Source organism: Centrocercus urophasianus, unplaced genomic scaffold, assembly GCF_019232065.1.
Source record: "Centrocercus urophasianus isolate 14NV4802_14NV808 unplaced genomic scaffold, USGS_Curo_1.0 seq_13, whole genome shotgun sequence".
In the NCBI taxonomy this organism is placed as follows: domain Eukaryota; kingdom Metazoa; phylum Chordata; class Aves; order Galliformes; family Phasianidae; genus Centrocercus; species Centrocercus urophasianus.
Window position 1 is genome coordinate 17237459 of NW_024884475.1, and position 18912 is coordinate 17256370.

Sequence of the window (18912 nt, forward strand, 5' to 3'; positions counted from 1 at the left end):
CGTCACATTTGTTATGGTTATAAATACAGTGAAATTTGAGAAATTTTTACTTTATTATTGTTTAGCTCACTTTGAATTAAATTTCTGGGAAGTACAAATGTCTTTTACACTCTGGCAATTCACAAAGGCGAATTAATTGATACACTCAGCCCAAACTGCAATTATCTAATAAAAATCGTTTATGTAAACATACTCCTGCTAATTTAACTAAGCTTTTTACACTTAATAGTTTTGAGCAGTCTGTCTTCAGAGTACAAGGGTCTTGATTCAGCAAAGTACTGGTATGTGTTACCAGTTAAAATAATTCAAAAAGTACTACTTGTTTTTATTTTTGATAATCATATGCAGTGTTTTTATTATTTTTTTTTTAATTCTCCTGAAAGAAATTATGTTTAGGCTTATAGATAATTAATAAAGCAAAATAAAAATATGGACATTGAAAGTATACTGTATTTTCTTCAAGGTTTCCTTCACCGTGTCATCCTGCAGCACCTCCTGAGCATATGAAGGAACCTTTGGCTTATATGAGGAAAGCACAGGTTGGTTGTTATCAATTTTACAGTTCTCATATAATCTTTGGTTAGACTATTTCAAATTTATTTTAATTTTATTAATCCAATTTTAATGTTACTGTGCAATTTCTAGTGTTTATACCTTAGGAAAAATAAGGATTTGTACCTATGTAGAGTTTAATAATAATGTTGTATATGTAACATATTACATACATACCATAAATGCTCAAGTAATTCTCCTGCTATGGAAGAAGTGGGATGTAGTGGCAGGTGGGTGAATATTTTAGAAGAGAGATTACATGAAGCATATAAAGTAGGAGAGTTTATTTCTGTTGGGAGAAAGATGTGTAGATATAGGTCATTTCACTTAGGATTACAAAAATAATACATAATAAAATATATAATATATATTTATATAAATAATATTATATTAGGTATACAAAAATATTATCTGAAGAGATACAGGTAGGCAGTTTGGCAGTGAAAGACCACAAACTGCATAGATACTGAGAGCAGAAAGAAGAAAGATATTCAATAATTGGAAATTGGAAGGAAAAGTTAAAGCTTTAGAGCTAAGGAGCTTAAGGAACATTGAGGGGGAGAATGAGAGAAACAGGGCTGTAAAGGATTGAACAAGGATTTTGGTACTGGGGAAGAATATTTCTACTTCATTGGATTGTTTCATCCCCGCATGCTATTTGAAATAAAATCTTGCATGAACCTTTTGAGGTTTTTTTTCTCCTTTCCATTTTTAAGAGTATGATCCAACCAGAATATCAGAGATAAAGGTAACATTGTGTTTCACGCAGCCGTGCATGGAAATACATTGTGATATTCTTTTACAAGTTATTCAACAAATTGTGTTACTTTTTCAATCATATTGTTGCTTGTTGCAGTAAGCCTTATTGTGCTGCTCTGCGTTTTCTGTCTTTAGCATGTGGGTATAAAGATTGTATTAAACAAATTTACTACTGTGATGTGGAATGTAATGCCACAATTTACTGTCTGAAAATAATCACTCATATCAATGATTGCTGACATAAAAAACACACAAGTACTTATATACGTGTTTATGTATGTGTTTATTTGTCTGAACCAGCTTAATTGGCTATTATTTCATAAAAGAGTATGTAGTGCTTAGATAGCACAATATTTCTGATACAGTGTGGAAAGGATGGTTTTTCTAATAGTTTAGGAAAGATAAGGAGAAGTTCTGTGTTTACTCATTTCAAAGTTTCACTTACTGTCTCGCTCCAATTTATAGGAGGGAGAGGAGGTTCTTTTATTATCTATATACCCGGCGTGAGATTAAGAAGCAACGGTTCAATATTATAAAAATTACTACAATCAGGAGAATATTTTTTACAGCCATACTCAACCTGTTTTGTTTATAGAAGAGAAGGTAAAGGGATGACTTGATTTGGGGAAAAAAATGTTACTGATAAAAGATAACTACTGTGTTTGATAGAAAATATCATAAAATATTGTAAATGGAAGCGAAAATAAAGCAATTATAGGCAAGACATAATCTTTTTTTTATTATTATTTTTTTATTTTTTATTATTATTATTTTTTTTCCTTAAAAGAACATTTGAACTTCTGCCCTTCCCTTTATTTGCTTCCTATCTAATAAACTGCAGCCCATTTTTGGACAGAAATTTAAAAAGCTTAAATGGTTAGATGGTATCTAGCTGTTGTCAAATTTGTGCCTAGAGTTAATTACAAATAATAAATAGAGTTAAATGAAATTAACAGGAGTCCTTACATTCATTTGGTTGAAGCTTGACTCATCATCTGCAGAAAACGAAATTAAATATAAAACCCACAGTGCAGCTGTAATCATGGAAGCAAAATCCAAAGCCAGTTGACTAGGAAGTCAGTACTAGTTGGCATTAATTCCAGGGGAATTATCCACAGATCAGGCCACAGAAGTGAGCTTGACATCTAATGCAATAATCAGAAAAATGTGATTGTTCTTTAAGCTGTCCATTTGCACTTGTGGAATTTGTCATCTGTTGATGCATAAGGAAGTACTAGGCTTATGTCATAAATCAGTGACTGTGAAATGTATGCTTTTTAGACATCTAAAGTTTGGGGAGTTCATTTTTCTGGTTCTTTCTGATGATGTAGTTGATGAAATCCGTTTCCTCTGTTGTTTCTATTTAAACAACCGTGTAAACTTTCCCTTAATGCTTTTGCAAGTGTCAGTGGTTCTTGTTATCATTTCTTTATATATGAGTTTAGAAAGCTGCTTATTCTCAGGCAAGGCAAAATTGGAGAAAAAAATAAATTTTATGTAATTTAATTTTTTTGTGCGTTTCAGGGAAGCTGGGAGAAGCGAATTCTAAAAAGTCTAAATAGTATGTGCACGGAACTCAGTATCCCACTAGCACAGAAGGTAATGTATTATGAAATTTCCATTGCCAAACTGACGTATTTTTTCCTGAAATTAAGCCTGGTCTTGCATTTTTTGTAGTGTTCATTTTACACTTGGTTATCAAGAGCTGCAGGACTGCTCTCCAAAATATTTTAATACAGAAAATAATTTTCAGACTGTATGCTTGAGCTGAGCTTGAGAAGATGGCAGTCTATAGGAGGATCTTCCTCTGCTATTGCAGGAATTAATCTCTTGAGGGAGCAACATGTGGGAGAGCTAATTGCTATGTTCATTGCTTTTAACAGAATGTTTTTATTGCTTTTAACAGAATGTTTTTGTGTGCAGACACAGCTGTATAAGATACAGCTGCACAGCCTATAGATAACGTGAATGTATTTTGTTTGCTGCATCATATGTGCCCAACTTGCTGGTTGTATGTGTTTCCCTCCCCCTTTTTTTTTAAAAAAAAACAGATTTTCATAAAAACATAAAGTTTGAATACTTACATACTTTAACTATATTATATATTTTGTATGTGGCCCAAGACAATTCCTCTTAACTCAGTGTGACCCAGATAAATCGAAGGGTTTGACACCGTTGCAACTGATACTTAGGAGAGAAAGATACTGAGACAGAATTACTGGCTCTCTTTGACAATCTGCATTTTTTTCATTATTTATTTAAAAGCCTTAATTTTAAAGACCAAAGATCAGGATAATAATGTTAGAATGTTTCATTCTTTATTTATTTTCCTGCTACCATATATAGAATTTTTGATACAATATATAGTACTTTGGTTTTCTCTACAATATGGTTCATCATCAATGATAAAAATGCACTTGGTTTTGCTTTTCATGACTGTGCCACAGATGGGAATTTGAGGACAAAGTCCAGAAGCTCCAGCTCTAGCTCAGTAATATGAATCTGACCACCAAATAGCCTAAAATTCATTAGTAAATCCATAAAACTGTTTAATTTCTACCTTTCCTTTTTTTCCTGGAACTGGAGCCTGGGACTTTCTGCAGTTGTTAGCTTGGGATTAGTTTTTAGCAGAGGAATTTTGTGTTGCTAGTGCAGCCTGATTTTAAAAGTGTAATATTCACTTACATATTTGAAATAGGCATGTTTTTACTCATTTTGTTAAAAAAAAAAGGAAGATTTTCTTTCTTGGTTACTTTCAGAGGCCTGCAAGTGAGCAGAAAGAGCTGCTTAATAAATGGAATGAAATGGGAACTGACGAACCAGGTAAGATCAACTAAATTCACATGCATTAATTCTTGGTGCGTTAATAAGTCAAATACACGTTATTTATCAACTAGAGATTAATATAATCATTTCAAGGTAAACAGATTTCAGTCTTTTTTTCTAATTTATAATGTTTAACTGTGCGTAAGTATTCATTTTATTGTAATTTTGTTTTGAGTTGCTGTGCTAATTTTGAGTCAGCTCTGGGAGTTTATGGTATAATACTCCTGATTCCAATGGTTTAGAGATTCATAAAGCAAATACATGTCTCTTTTTAGTGTAAAATCAGGCTAAGAAGAAGAAAATATTCAGAACTATGGATAATTAAGCTCAGACATTTTGTTAACAAAAGATAACACCTGCACAGAATAGCCATGTTAACATTTGGGAGAGCAAGGCTAACCAAGTTCATTCACACCCAGGCTCCTCAGAAGAAATTATTTTGCAAAGGTAATGATTTGTATCTCATGGAGTACTATCTACACAACAACAAATACATTTCATGGATTGTTGATGACAAGTCCTACTTTTTATTTTACTAAAGCAAATTTCATTCTATAATCTACAGTGTTTTAAATAATCTTTTAAGAATATCATATCACTTTTCATGTCTGAAAGGGGCTCAGTGTAAAAGCTTATGTGAAAGCAGTAAAAAGTTTTCTAGGACTAATGTTCAATTAAATACTTGGGATTTAGAAAGCCAAGGCACTGACTGATAGCATAATCTTGGAGAATGTGTAATAGTTCTTAGCATGATATTTGGGATGATGATGATGTTATTTTAAAGTTAGTTGTAAGACATTACTGAAATTGCTACATTGTGTTACATGTATAAGAAAATTGCATGTGTATTTCATCTCTTTTAGCTTTAAGGTACCATAATTGAAATCTTATTTCAGATCTAAGTCTCTTCAGGCCTGTTTATGCACCTAAAGATTTTCTTGAGGTAAGAATTCATGAAACAACTCAGCAATTGAATTGCATCCATTACATTTTTTTTTATGTGAGGTGGAAAAAGCGTTTTTTAAGTCTCAAAGAGACAAGTAAGCAGTACAATTTGCTATTATTCTAAAAAAGCCCAATTGGTATGATAGAGATGATTGTCCATGGAGTGAAACAATAGAAAGTTCATAAACAGTATTTGCAGAACCTTAGATTTTTATTTTCTGAGTGGATGTCCATATACATATTTACATTGAGACTAAGTGCTACTATTACCAGGGTCCCAGAACAGTCTGTGAGGCCAACCCACACAGATCCCTTGCACTTGTGGATAGCCTTTACAAGCCTCTCTCTCCTACAAGGTCCTTCCCTCAATCAGATTAGCCTTTGCGCTTTCTTCAGGACTTTTTAAGACAGTGTCTGATTTGACCATTAATTAAGGTTAACGTATTTTATGAGAGTGGCTCTAAAGGCACGTGGACTCTTGTTTGTTACTCTATACAAACTTACTCTTAGTAAGTTTAATATAATAATAAGTAATATCCATATAGTCTTACTCTATGGATAAGACTAAAAAAGTGAAAATGCTTGTCACATACATGCATGCACTTTGTATTCTCTTATTGCCAGTGGGGCTTTAAGAATTCTAAAGTAGATTAAAATATTGAACTGTTAAGGTAACTTCTTATGTTATCCAGCACTTGTAGAAGTGGTGGAGATATTCTTAAATCTTTTAACTGCTGCAGTTCTAGTTCAGCAACAATAGAAAGATCAATGGTGAGCAATAGTCTCTAAAAAAGAATGAGCTGTGTTGATATTAACAGGTTGCAGTGCAGTAGAAGTGCGTTTGTAGAGTAGAAGAGTTGGTGCAGCATTCACAGTGTAGATTTTTAGGGGTCTTACTTTAGCTAAATTCCAGTCTGATTACTTCGACTGCCTGCCAGTCTATGACCAGAATGCATCAAATGTGCTAAAGGTACATCTTGGTTGTGATGTTAACCAAGCACAGTAGTTGGAAAAGGTCCAGAGATTCTCTTGTGAAGTCTCACTCTTTTTCTGAGATAAGTTGGCCGTGTGGGTACATCTGCAGCAGGAGTTCATGCATTTATCAGATAACTGGACAAGGCAGACAGTTGAACTGCAAGAATGATGATTCTGTAGTGATTAATACATTTCTAACATGTTTGCACTGGTATTTCAGACAAATTGGCATTTATAACAAGTGAAAATGGACACATTTTATGATTCCAGGTATTGTTTACAAAACAAAGTGCTGTTCTCTTTTTTTTTTTTTTTGTTAGCTGTAGTTTTAAATTATATTTGTGACCTTCTGTTTCTCCAAAAAATAACCTGATTTAAGCTAACTTTTCCTCTGAAAGCAGTTTCCCAACTTATTTCATAATTAATTATAAATATTAAATTGCAATACATGAAGCTGCTTGACTGATTGGTGTTTGAAATTTTAGGTCATATAGGATTGTGAAAAATCAAACATTAGATAGAAATGTTTGGAGTTGACAGGTTTTGGTCTATAATCAAACAAAATCGTTACAAAGAAGAAATTACATGATTGTCAAGACTTAAAAATCAGAAATCAAGTGTAGAATGTATATATAAAATAGAACTTACTTTATCAGCTGTATTTTAATATAGAACAATAAATTTGCTGTCATCAACAGTACTTAATAACAACACAGTAGGAGGTTTGGGATTAAAATAAGATGGAAAATAAAATGTACAAAATCCTCAGTTGTATATCCTGCCAGTTGTACAGGAACCACATCATCAAGAACATGACAGAATAGAATTTTAGAGTTGAGATAATCTTCTCATTTAGTCGCGTCAATCTAGATCAGTCAGGGTCTAGATCAGTCAGAGGTTAATGTATTTTAATGTTTGAAATGATTCATTATAAGTTTCGTGGAATGTCTTTTGTAGTGTAGAGAAGACTGATTGTTAAGGGTGAATTGTTTCATGCTTATCAATTGTAAATACATTTCTGAATCCTACAATAAACATGATATTCACTTTATTACTTTTCTTAAGGGCTCCTCTTTTCAAGTTACTCATGTCAGAAAATTTGATTAAACAAATTTTAATTTATTCTGTTTTCCATCACTGCACTAACAGTCATGTTGTGCATTTAATCTTGAATCTGCAAACAAATCCATTTTCATTTTAGACTTATGTAGTGACTTTCTAGGTCACTTTTTTTTTTTTTTTTTTTTTTTTCCTAAGACTGTTTTCTTTCCAGAATTCTCAGTTTGTTTCATTAATCTTTTAATTTACCAGTCTGATGGTGAGTTTCCATGGTATTAGAATATTTAAGACTGAGAATTGTAGAAATAGAATGTTGCAGAATTTCATAAAAGCTGGAAATTTACCTTTGAAGAAATCTTTGCCAGCTTAACATTATAATATTAAAACATATATAATAATAGTATATGTCAGATTAAATTCTTTTCTATATTCCAGTTATTTACCTTGACATTAAGTTCTTCTCTTTTAAATTTTATCCTTACTTCAGATTTTTGATTTTGTAAAAATAAAATAAAATAAAATAGAAAAACTTAAATGGAATAAAGTATTTGGAGGTTTTGTTATTTAGTAAGAAAATACTGTAGTAGCAAACTGTACCTCATTTTGATTCAACACTATGTAGGATTGCCAGTGCAAAAGCACGAATAAAGATTCTTTCAGAAAAGCAGTAGTGCTATAGAATATCCTGGATACTGTAGCCATCAGAAAGATTCAAATAGCTTTGCGAAGGAAGCTAATTTTAGTGAAGAGATTTGTATGTAGCCAGCTCTTAGTCTCATTTATGGAAAATGCTTTCTGCTTTTTTATGTCATAAATTGAGCTTACTTTTCAAAGTGGAGTATGTTTGTTCCCTGAAAAAGTTGGCTTCTTTTTCTGTTTTGAAAATGTAGAGTTTGATAATTTGGGCCTGTACATGTAGTAGTTGTGGGAAATGGTTGTATGCCAAAGGTACAGTTTGCAGTGTTGATTTTGGGAACAGTTCTGAATGTAAATTTCCAAGTATGTGCAAGGAATGATGGAGCTGTCGTTTTTAAGGTCCTGATGAATCTTCGAAACCCAAATTATGAAAATGGAGAACAGCCTAGTTTCAGAAATCATCTGGGGCTAATTCAAGTTCCTCTAAAAGTTAAAGATATTCCAGAATTGGTAAGTATATTCTTTCTTAACAGTAAGTTTCTATAAAAATAATTTTGCCTTGGTGATGAATGAGAATCTATACAACAATGCAGTATATTAAAACTGAGGTAAGTTTTTCCTTTTGTAAATGAAAATTGGCATGAACACAAAGTGGATCGCTAGTTAAAATACAACGTAGAAAAATTTTGTGATAAGACATTCTTAATGACAAAGAATATGTAAATGCTAACTTGTCAGTCAGTTGGGAAATTTTCATTTTGTGCCACGCAGCTGTTGATTTGATATATATGCTCATGCATGTTTTCTTAACTTTTTGTCAACGGTTTACGGGCTGGTTCGGCCCGGTTCTGTGACCAGCGGGGCGGAGGGATCCACAGATCCGCGCCTCCGGAAAAAGGGGAAACAGGGGACCCCAAAATAATTGAAAACAGCAGCACCGATCTGAGGAGAAACAAACTAATTTACTAAGTATGGTATCGGAATGCAAGAGAACACACCATAATACAATATAATTAGAATTGAAGCTAATAAATCAAATATAATGAGAGAATGTCTGAAAGGTGGATAGGCCTCACCATAAAGCTGAGGTGAGATGCGCAGTCCAGTTGAGCAGCAGGGAGACAGGAGCAGCGCCCACAACGAAGGCAGACGAAAAAGAGAGCATCAGGTGACCTTGCCAGGAATTAAACCTCCTCTCCCTGAGCGCAAAGTCCCCTGGGGAATGTAGTTCTCCTTCTCTTCTGGGCAGGTACCCAGGACTTGAGCATTGACAGTTAAACTCCCAGTGTCCCACATGATGTTATGATGTGGAATACTGAAAACCAAGAATCACAAAACCATGACACTTTTTTTTTATGAAAAAAAAAAAAACCAAACTTCTGACTATTCAATTTATCTTAGTCTCTGTTTTATTTGAGCTGCACAAGATCAGTTAACCTGGCATTCTGATTTTCTTAAATTAATTTTCAATCCTGTTATAATTTCAGACTGTAAATGAAAGGAATTTGAATGTAAGTCTCATTGCTGGACGATAGGAGAGCTATTCTTAATGCCCCACTCATAAGGTTTGTCAGCATTTTGTGCCAATAGACAAACTTGCATCTGGGTTGAGAAATAGCTCGGAATTAGAGATCATTAACATAATGTTTCATGTTCCACTTTATTACATCCTGGCATAGCTCATAGGCATCTTGAAAACTGAAATGAGAGTAAGGATTGATGTGCGATTCCTCTCCTTTTAAAGACCTGAGCTCTTATGTCATAAATATGCATTTAAAAGGAATACGTTTTGTGGAGAAAATATTTGCATTTAGACTTTCAGAAGAATTCTTGTGATTTAGGGAATTAAATGCTGTTAATTTCCTTTTTATGGTTTTGTTTCTTTTCAGAAAGAAGACTTCAGTGAACTAGACTTAAACATAGGACAACTGGGTATTGATGATTCAGCACAAGTGCCTCCTGGTTAGCTAATGCTGTGCTTCACTCATTTAGTTAGAACACTAATGCATAGAATACTGTGCAAATATCAAATAATCTGTGTATTTCTTTCACAAGAAACCATAAATGTTCGGTTTGTAGTAATTTTCCTTAAATAATAGCATTTCAAATACTGAGGGGTCAGATTTAAAGAGATGTAAAATAGTCAGCTTCACTTGAAAGTAAGTTTATTTTAAGAATTTGAACACTGCAGAAGAAAACTGCCTGTTTCCAAAAATACAGAAAATACAGAAAAATCTTGTCAACCCTGTAGTGTGACACTGTTAATATATGTACATGTAAATGGATTCTATTATTTTTCCTTGTCTTCAGTTATACCAGTAGAACTAAGCCTTAAAATGGTGTTTTACACAAAAATGAAAAATACTATATTATAAAGTTATTTTTCTTTTAAAATGGAAATTTACCCAATTAAAAGTCTTAGTTCCTGTAGCACAGTGCAGCTTTTGTATTTTTGTCTCTCTGACCAGAAGTTGTTTAGTATTATTCCTTGAAAAAGAACACTGATGCTGATGCAATTTAATTTTAGTGCCTTCACATTCAGCTTATTTCTTATTGCTAGAGATATGTAGAAAAATACAGAATAGTGTACTCGTTTTTTTTATTTTCTTGTCTAATATTTGCAATTCGTCTTTATTTCTTAATTTTCTAGAGTTCTTTGAAAATGAGCATGTACGTGTTGGACAAAAAGGTAGGTAGGCATCTATTTACATCTGTAAAATAAACAAAAAAACTGATTAGTAACAAATACATCCAGTAATTTTATATCTCATACATCTTTAGAATTTTAACAACTTAGGCAGACTAGAACAAAACATAGTCAATAATAACATTGTAATTTAAACAAGGATGGAAAAGGAAGCATCGCAGACTACCAGTAGCTATCAGATAAATAGTTCCACAGATATTTCATTAAAATCAAATAGGAAGCATAGACAGCAGCTTTTTGGTGATAACTTAGGTCACTGCTGAATTTCATTTTAAAATCAAAAGGTTCTGGACTCCTTTCCGTGCATACACAGTTCTCATTAGTGTAATGGGTTTTATGTCTGCATCAGAAAAGAATGTTTTAATGTTTATTTGCAACTGCAGAACTTGTTAAATATTGCAGTACTTAACCACCATGTATACACCTTTTTTTCTGAAAATGTTCAGGAGTTTCCTTGAAGGATGAGAAATGATCTGGAAAAGAATAAGCATTTCTTAGTTCAGATTTGATTTTATAAGCATACATACAATGTTTGAAATCCAGCAATACCCATTAGTTACTGTACCTTGTGATTCCTTTTAAACTTTATCAAACACAAAAAGGGGGTTGATGCAATTCCAAAACTCCTTCACTCCCTTTTGTTGTTTCATTGACCAATCAATGATCTTTCTATTTTTCCTCTCTTTTTGTGGTTCTTAGTTTGTCCATTGTCTGTTCTCTGTTCCAGTGCAACTTATTAGGGTACAGTCCATCTCCCTCTTCATAGAATCATAGAATCACCAAGGTTGAAAAAACCTCAAAAATCATCTAGTCAAGCTGTCCACCTGCCACCAATATTTCCCACTAAACTGCGTCCCTTAGTACAACATCTAAATGTTCCTTGAACACCTCCAGAGACAGTGACTCAACCAGTTCCCTGGGCAGCCCATTCCAGCACTTGACCACTCTTTCAAAGAAGTATTTCCCAATATCCAAACTGAACTTAGCCTGGCCCAACTTGAGACCATTCCTTCTAGTCCTATCACTAGTTATATAGGAGAAGAGGCTGAGCTCCTCCTCATCACACCCTCCTTTCAGGTAGCTGAAGAGCTATAAAGTCTTCCCTGAGCCTTCTTTTCTACAAACTAAACAATCCCAGTTCTTCTCTATTTTGTCCCCTAAAAAATCTCTATTCAAGCCTTACTGAGATTTAAACCCCCACACAATGTAATTTTTAATGCTCATCTCTTGTCTGTGTAGAGCAGGCTCTATTACACAGATTGTCTTAGCTTTGTATCTGTGCAAAGACACAGAATCTTGTAAAACTGCAAGCTAAAGGCTTGACCGTGAATATTTAAGTTCATTCAAAGGAAATCTTTCTCCATGCTCCATTGGATATTGTTTATGACCTTGCATGTCACAGATGCATTGATTTTTCTCTTATGTGAAATATTATTTAGTGTGAGGAGCTGCCATTATTGTATTTTAATTTGTAATTCCGTAATTATATTGAAAAACTCATCTTGTATGTGAAAAAGCTATTTTTTTCATACTTTGTGTCTCAGTAAAAAATGGCAAGGTAAACACGCTGTGATGAGTCACAGTCTTTTCTGAAGTTTTGTGGGAATTGCAGGAATGTCTTTCAATTTTGCTCTTTAGGGGAAGAAAAGGAGATCACACAACATCTGTGTTAGAGCTCTACAGGCTAAACAAAAAATTGGCAGACCAGTCCATTCAGTACGTAAAAAGCAAGGAAAAAAGAGAGGAATCAATTCAGTAGGTTTTTGAATCTGACTTCATCCTTCCATTACAAGACTGATATGGTGATTTTAGTATACAGTTAAATTTAGAATAGCAAGTTATTTCTGAGACTGCTGAAAAATTGGAGGATGCAGATTTGAAAGCGTCTCACTACCAGAAAAGTATTGATCTGTGGGCAGTTAAGTTTTTTTGTTCTTACTACCTATCACAACTTAGTTTTTTAATCACACACTACTAATCAAGCTGAAAAATCCAAAATCAATTTGAGTATCATAATTGCCTCAATGATATCAATATTTTCCATCTTGAAATTTATTTACATTGTGGTTCACAGTACTTTCTAAAATATTCTAACACTTTGCAAAAGTCAATCAGCTCACAGAAATATTCTCCCAAGCCCATCTCTAGATAGTTAACATCAAAATAGGGGCAGTAAGAAAACAGAGTAAGTAGCAATCTCGTATTTGATGTAAGATAACACTCATACTGGAGTATTTTATGGCTATATATGATCGCGTGTTCCACTTGGTGTCAGCTGCAACTGGGCTTGAGTAAAGACATCTAAGTGCTATTCCTCTGTTAACGACAGAATTTTGATTGTTTTCTTTCCCAAAGAGCTACTTCAAAACTGAATCGTGGAAACCAGGCCTTTTAGATATTTTCTCTTTAGTTAATGTTTACAACATGCTAAACTAGACGGTTCACCCTGTTCCTGAATCTTCATGTTATATGTTTATAGGGCTAAACTGCACTCACACTATCAAATGCTATCTAGTACTAACCTTACTCTCTTGCATTCTTTATTACTTGCATGTATGTGATTTATTTGTCAAATAGATGTTTGAATTCTTTGCTTATAACAAATATCACCTAAAGCAAATATTTCCAAATGATTGCTTGCACAGAAAACTGTGATAAGCTACATAAGCAGAAAAAAGGAAGGCATTAAATTTCAATGAAATGTGTTTCTTTATAATACAATTTTTTTTTTCTATTTTTATTTTTGAATCCAGGCTAATGTCCATTTCAAATACATAGAAATGTTACAGAACTCTGTTATTTTTGGTATACATTCGATTTTTAGTACTTATAAAATAGCAATTGAGAAATAAGGAACTTGATAGCCTGATAAACTTTGGAAATCTTAAATTACTGTTGTTTATTGCTTGCTTCATTTTTTACAGTTTTAGCAGAACAAGATAGTGCTGCAGCTCAACAATATGTTCGTCAGGGATGTCCAACAGCACTCCGAGCTGATCTATGGGCCCTCATTCTGAATATTTCTGATCAGCCAGAGGTAAGGGACAAAGTGAGAGCAAAATGTGAAGGTGTATGTGTGTGAAAACACATTTTTTCTGTTCTTGAAAAAGATAATGAAATATTCTACTGAGTTTTCGCACTAACTGATACACATTCCTTTCAGAAACCTCAGTGTTGTGGTAAAGACTTTTAGGCTCTTCTCTAAGTATATAAGCAAAATACTATGGAACAGACTAATTATTTGATCTACCTAGCTTCTGAGCTTTTCCTTAATGGTGCTGACTTTCTTTCAGAGGAGACAAGAAAGAAGTCTCATAAAGATGAAATTCTCTGAAGTTTTATAAAAAGAAAACGCGTGTGCCTTTTTCCTGGCTGTTAGAACCAGTCATAGTCTGCATATACATATCTTGTAAATGGCTTTATATTTGTGGATTGTTTTCATGCCTGTTTGCACAGCAGCATTTTTTCATATTACTTTGTGAAGTCCTCAAGAATGAAATCTGTTGCAGTATTAGAAAATGATCAGTACATCTAGTATATTCATACCATAGGAAGTTAGATCCTTGTTTAAGTCATTTCAGAATTGTGACTATTTTGATGCAATATTTTGATTTCAATTAAAATAACATGCAGAGATGTAAGTTTAATCACAAATGTGGCATTTTTACTGTATTTCATGTCCTTTGAAGCTGTTGTCACTTTCTTACAACTCTGAGGCTGTAAGTACATTGATAAGATCTTATCCTTAAAAATAAACCTGAATCCTGTTTGTTGACAATTTACTTAGCAAGTATTTGTGCAAAAACAAGTCTTTATTAAAATTATTTGGCCTGGAATTGGAATTACTTAGCTTATTCTTTTTTGAAAAACTCGAGCAGGCTTTTGTTTCTAGTAAATAAAGAAAGATTAAATCTTCTGTAGAAGGAGCTGTTGAAACAGTAACAAAATATTATAAATCTTAATCAAGATGCTTAACACAAGACTTTAGTTCTGTGAAATTATTAGATCAACTTGAAGTTTAGAAGTCTTTCTCTTTAAGAGAGCAGGAGTGTTATCATGTGAAATTAATGTTGTTGGTTAGACTGCATTTGTTTATATCCTGCTAAGTCCTGTGTGCTCTCAGAGCATCTTTATCTTAATGTAGAAAGTGAAATAGTTGAATAATAATAATAATAAAGTACAATGTTTTGATGACTGAAAGTCAATAAAATAATAATAATAAAAAGATAGAATATTTCACATTATGTTCATCTAAAGCATGAGCTAGTATGGAAATAAATTTATCAAAATCTAATTCCTGAAATTGATGTGGACAGCTCAACAGTTGCTTTTCTTTTTAAAGGGGAACAAGCTGTATTTTCACATTCTCCTTCAGGAGATATTCTACAGGGTTCAGAGCCTTAAGAATGATCTTATTTAGCTATACGTAGGGAATTACAGTGAGACAGTGCTTTGTGGTGCAGCTGAGGTGATGTCAAGTGGCTGGAGAATGAGAAACCTCAGGAAAAAATGGTAAGTGAGGATGGATGAAATGATGTAGAACTGCAAGTTTGTCAACAGCTTCAAATTGTTGAAATTAGGAACTGGAAAAGAGAGAAAAAAAAATCCCCCACATCCTTCCACATAGAACAGAAATGATTGTAAATGTAGAAAGATACACTATATTGGAGAATATCTACTAAAACACTGAGTTTACAAATGCTTGTATAGTATGCTAAGATGGCATTTTCCAAGTCTATTTCTGCATGATGTAGCATAGCGTTTGTTGTCCTGTGCTATAAGTTACAATTGCTTTGTGGATTTTGAGTGTGAAACGCATTAAAGGAATAGGCTTTCTGACAGAGAAACTTAGTAAATGCTTGTAGACTGGTGGGGTAGCACATGAGTTACTGTAGCTGTGTTATAAGCTGAATGCCAATAGTTGACTTGATGCTTTGTTAGTGTTTCACAGAAGTATTGATGTAACTATTGCCAGAGTATTAACAACCTGAGACTTCTTCCATATACACCTTCATTTTTTTTGCAAAATATAGCAAAGCAGTTTTCAGATGCTTGGGGCTGTTTTTTCAGTCTGCTGTGGGTTTTTTTAGGCTTTATTGGTTTGTCTAACACATTTTCCCCTTCTACCTCATATGTATTCTTTCTCTGCTAGAATTGAGTTGTGTGGTTGCAAGGATTTCTACTGTAATATTTTTGATCTCCAGTTTAGGATCTATTACATTTATAGACATGTGCATCTATAACTCAAAAGAATCATGATTTCCTTCTTTTAATCTGAAAGTTACAAGTGTTTGGTATGATAGACATTGTGTGTGCTAGCATCAAATATTGTTATTTGGAAAAAAGTATTCAATAAAGCTCAGCCTCTGTATAAAGCCAGTACACAGCCAACTAAGGGATAATACTGGCAAACTAGCAGTATAATTGGCAACTGTAAGTTCTGTGTAGTTATTTAGATGTTTTTAAAAACACTGCCTAGCAATGAATTGTTTATTAGTTTTCATTTGTATCTGTATGTTTTAGAGAAACTGTTTAAAAAGCATTTTTGAGGTTGAAAAGTCAAGCCTTTAAAAGCCTATCTACTACTATCACTTAGTAGTCTGTACAGTCAGTCCAATTTGCTGTGTGCGTGTGTGTGTGTGTGTATAAAATCGTATGACCTTGTGACTGTGTGATTCAGGTTTTCCTGTGGGGCATTTATCTCATTCATTGCACCAAACAGATGGCGTGCAGTTACTAAAAATCTGTTAAATACTCTTTTTCCCCCCTTTCTTTTGTTACCCTGTTCATCCACTGCACTCACATTCAAACAGTGCTTAGAAATTTTTTTTTCTTAAAATTTTCATACTTTTTTTTTTTTTTTTTGTACACTTTTGAGTTAACAGGTTGGAAATCTTAATTCTGAGAAGTCTAGCACAAAGAAATTAGTAACGCTTTACTTAATGCAGCTTTTACTGAGTGTAACTTTCTAGGTTTAAAAACATAATAAGCGAGTGAGGTGCAAAGTTTGTAATAGGGCATTATGTAGCAGCATGTAACATCAGTACAGCTATTAGGCTAAGGATCAGGAGCCTTAGATTCCCACTCAGATCTCTCCTGTTCAAAAAGCTGAGAACCTAGTAACGCTGTTGTCACTGTGACTGAGGATATATTTTACATTTCACAGGAGTCTACTGAAAAGGACTACAGCTTTGGATCATAATCCAAACAGTTCTTTGATTCATTATGAATAAACAAAACTGCATTGAAACTGGTAAACATGTGATATGAGCACTGTATTGCATCCATTATGAATCCTTTTTGTTCTTGTACAGAAGTCAGTTCTTTGTACATCCAGTAAAGTCGTTCCTTGCATATCAAAACACTAAATCTGTTCTAAGTCTGAATAAAGCAGCACAATAATTCAATTTAATGTCAAATTATTTTGACTGCTGAGATGAAAGGATCAGATATTTAAATGATTAGTTTTATTTGTGATTTTAAAAAATATTTTAATAATAGCAGGAAAATCTATGGACCCTGGTAAGCCAACATAAAATATAGTTTAGTAGTTTGCTAGTTATGAAGGGAAAAGGTTAGTGCAAAACACTGCTCTAGAGATAGCATTAACTGGTGCCTTGGAGCCACTGTTTAACCTCAACTAAGAGTATTTTTAGAAGAATTCTTGTTTTTGCATATAAATTGATAACGGTGTTCTCCATGTCTAGCAAAAGATAGCTCTTTGCCTTCACATCACTTTCTTCTCTGGAAGAAGCACTTCTGGAGAAATTAAAACAAGGAAATTGTAACAGAAAACATTAGATTATTGGAATCTCTTTCTCAGATTACAGTAAAGGGTGGTTGTTTCATCAAGTACCATTCAGTCATGAGCTTCATTTTGCCATTGTAGTAGTAGAAGTTACATTGTAGGTTTCCATCGTTTGTAAGATGCTTCTGCGCCACTGCTGGTAGGGAAGACAAGTTGTTAATTTTCTCTTTAAAAGAAAAGATTGCCTTTGACTTTCTGCTTAATGAGACAGAATGTGGCTATTCTGAATATTTTCCATCCAAGTTTAGTAGTATTCTAAAATTTTGTGGGTTAGTTATAAACCATTACCAATAATGAAGGGCAACTCCAAACTTTGTCATTAATTTGGGATGCATCCCACAGTAGGAAGTGTTGAGGAAAAATTCTCTGTTACAGAGTTTGGCTCAAATTTTCTCTCCGAGGCAAAATAGCTACAAAAACACTTTCAAAGGACATTTATTCTCAAGCGTAGAGCTTTGTGTCTTTCCAATTTCTTGCTTGTTTATCATGCTAGAATACCCAGCAATAGAAAATATATATTTTCATGGTTAAACAGGGACAGTTCTCACGAACACCTTTATAAAACATGTGCTCCAGCTAAAAACTGTTCATGAGCACATTCAGTAGTATAATCCATATTATCATTTTTTTTCTTTCAGCATGTAGTGGATAAGTAGGCAGCTAATGTGCATTTTGAGGCAGTCTTTACTGATAACACATGAAAAATTGTCAGCTGTAATTTGGGTATTATGTTGGCTCTAAATATTCTGCAGTTCAAATGTTAATGTGATATAATTTAGCTAGTTATTATTCAGTGAAATAAATGATGGCTATATCTTGTCTATGGTTGTTGGTTAGATTTTATTTTATTTAAACTTCTAGTCATGCTTTATAGAGTAATATTTTAAGATTCCTTGAAATAAAATGGAAAGCTGAGACCATTCCTTAAATTGCTACAACAAAGTCTGAAATAGATAGATAATTAGTTTTCAATTTAGAAATATTTTTCAATCTTTTCTAAAAGAATTGAATGATTTGATTCTTCTGATATACTTTCATATTTGAATGCCAGGTTTTGCTTTTATTCTTCTGATGTTATCTTGACATCCATCTGAGCTCTGTTTATGATTGAAATTGCCTCTAACCTTCACTTGCAGAGTCAGTTCAGGTGGATTTAGCATTCAGTTTGTTTTTGATGTCTGTTCTTTCTTTGATGCTGTGTTTATGTAAGGTTTCCTGGGAAACTGACAGATCCATCTGATATCACTAAATTAACTCTTCTCAATGCATTCGATGAAAAATTTGTTTTTAATGTTTTCCTTCAGTAGCAAAACAAGCACCAAGGAAAAAAGCTCAGCCTTGTGCTGTACAAACAAGTTCTAAATGATGAAGTTGTTAATGTTCTCTGCTGCTGCTTCTGTTTTCTAAACAATACATTATTGTTTTGGCTTTCAGAGTTGTAGCAGAATTCAGTTTGTTCAAGTAAAATGCAGACATTTGGGACTGTATTTGACTTACGTTAAGTAACTGGAATGGGATTTTATTGTATTTTTAAAAACGTTTTCTGTGTTTTATGCCTGAGAACATTGTAAAGACTAAAAATAATGTGGACTTACAACAGTTCTTTAATGCAACCTGATCTTTTTGGCTTGAAACTCTGATTAAA

General features: G+C 33.3%; 1 protein-coding gene across 5 annotated transcripts in view; it reads left to right on the forward strand.

Moving 5' to 3' along the window:
* TBC1D19 (TBC1 domain family member 19) overlaps positions 1-18912 on the forward strand; it is a 58975-nt gene that overhangs the window by 23482 nt on the left and 16581 nt on the right. For all 5 annotated transcript variants that reach the window (XM_042812714.1, XM_042812712.1, XM_042812715.1 and 2 more), the window contains 8 exons: positions 464-539; positions 2836-2910; positions 4071-4134; positions 5034-5080; positions 8152-8262; positions 9642-9714; positions 10403-10441; positions 13384-13496. In XM_042812714.1, the coding sequence (XP_042668648.1) occupies positions 464-539; positions 2836-2910; positions 4071-4134; positions 5034-5080; positions 8152-8262; positions 9642-9714; positions 10403-10441; positions 13384-13496 (598 nt within the window). The remainder of the gene's footprint in view (positions 1-463; positions 540-2835; positions 2911-4070; positions 4135-5033; positions 5081-8151; positions 8263-9641; positions 9715-10402; positions 10442-13383; positions 13497-18912) is intronic.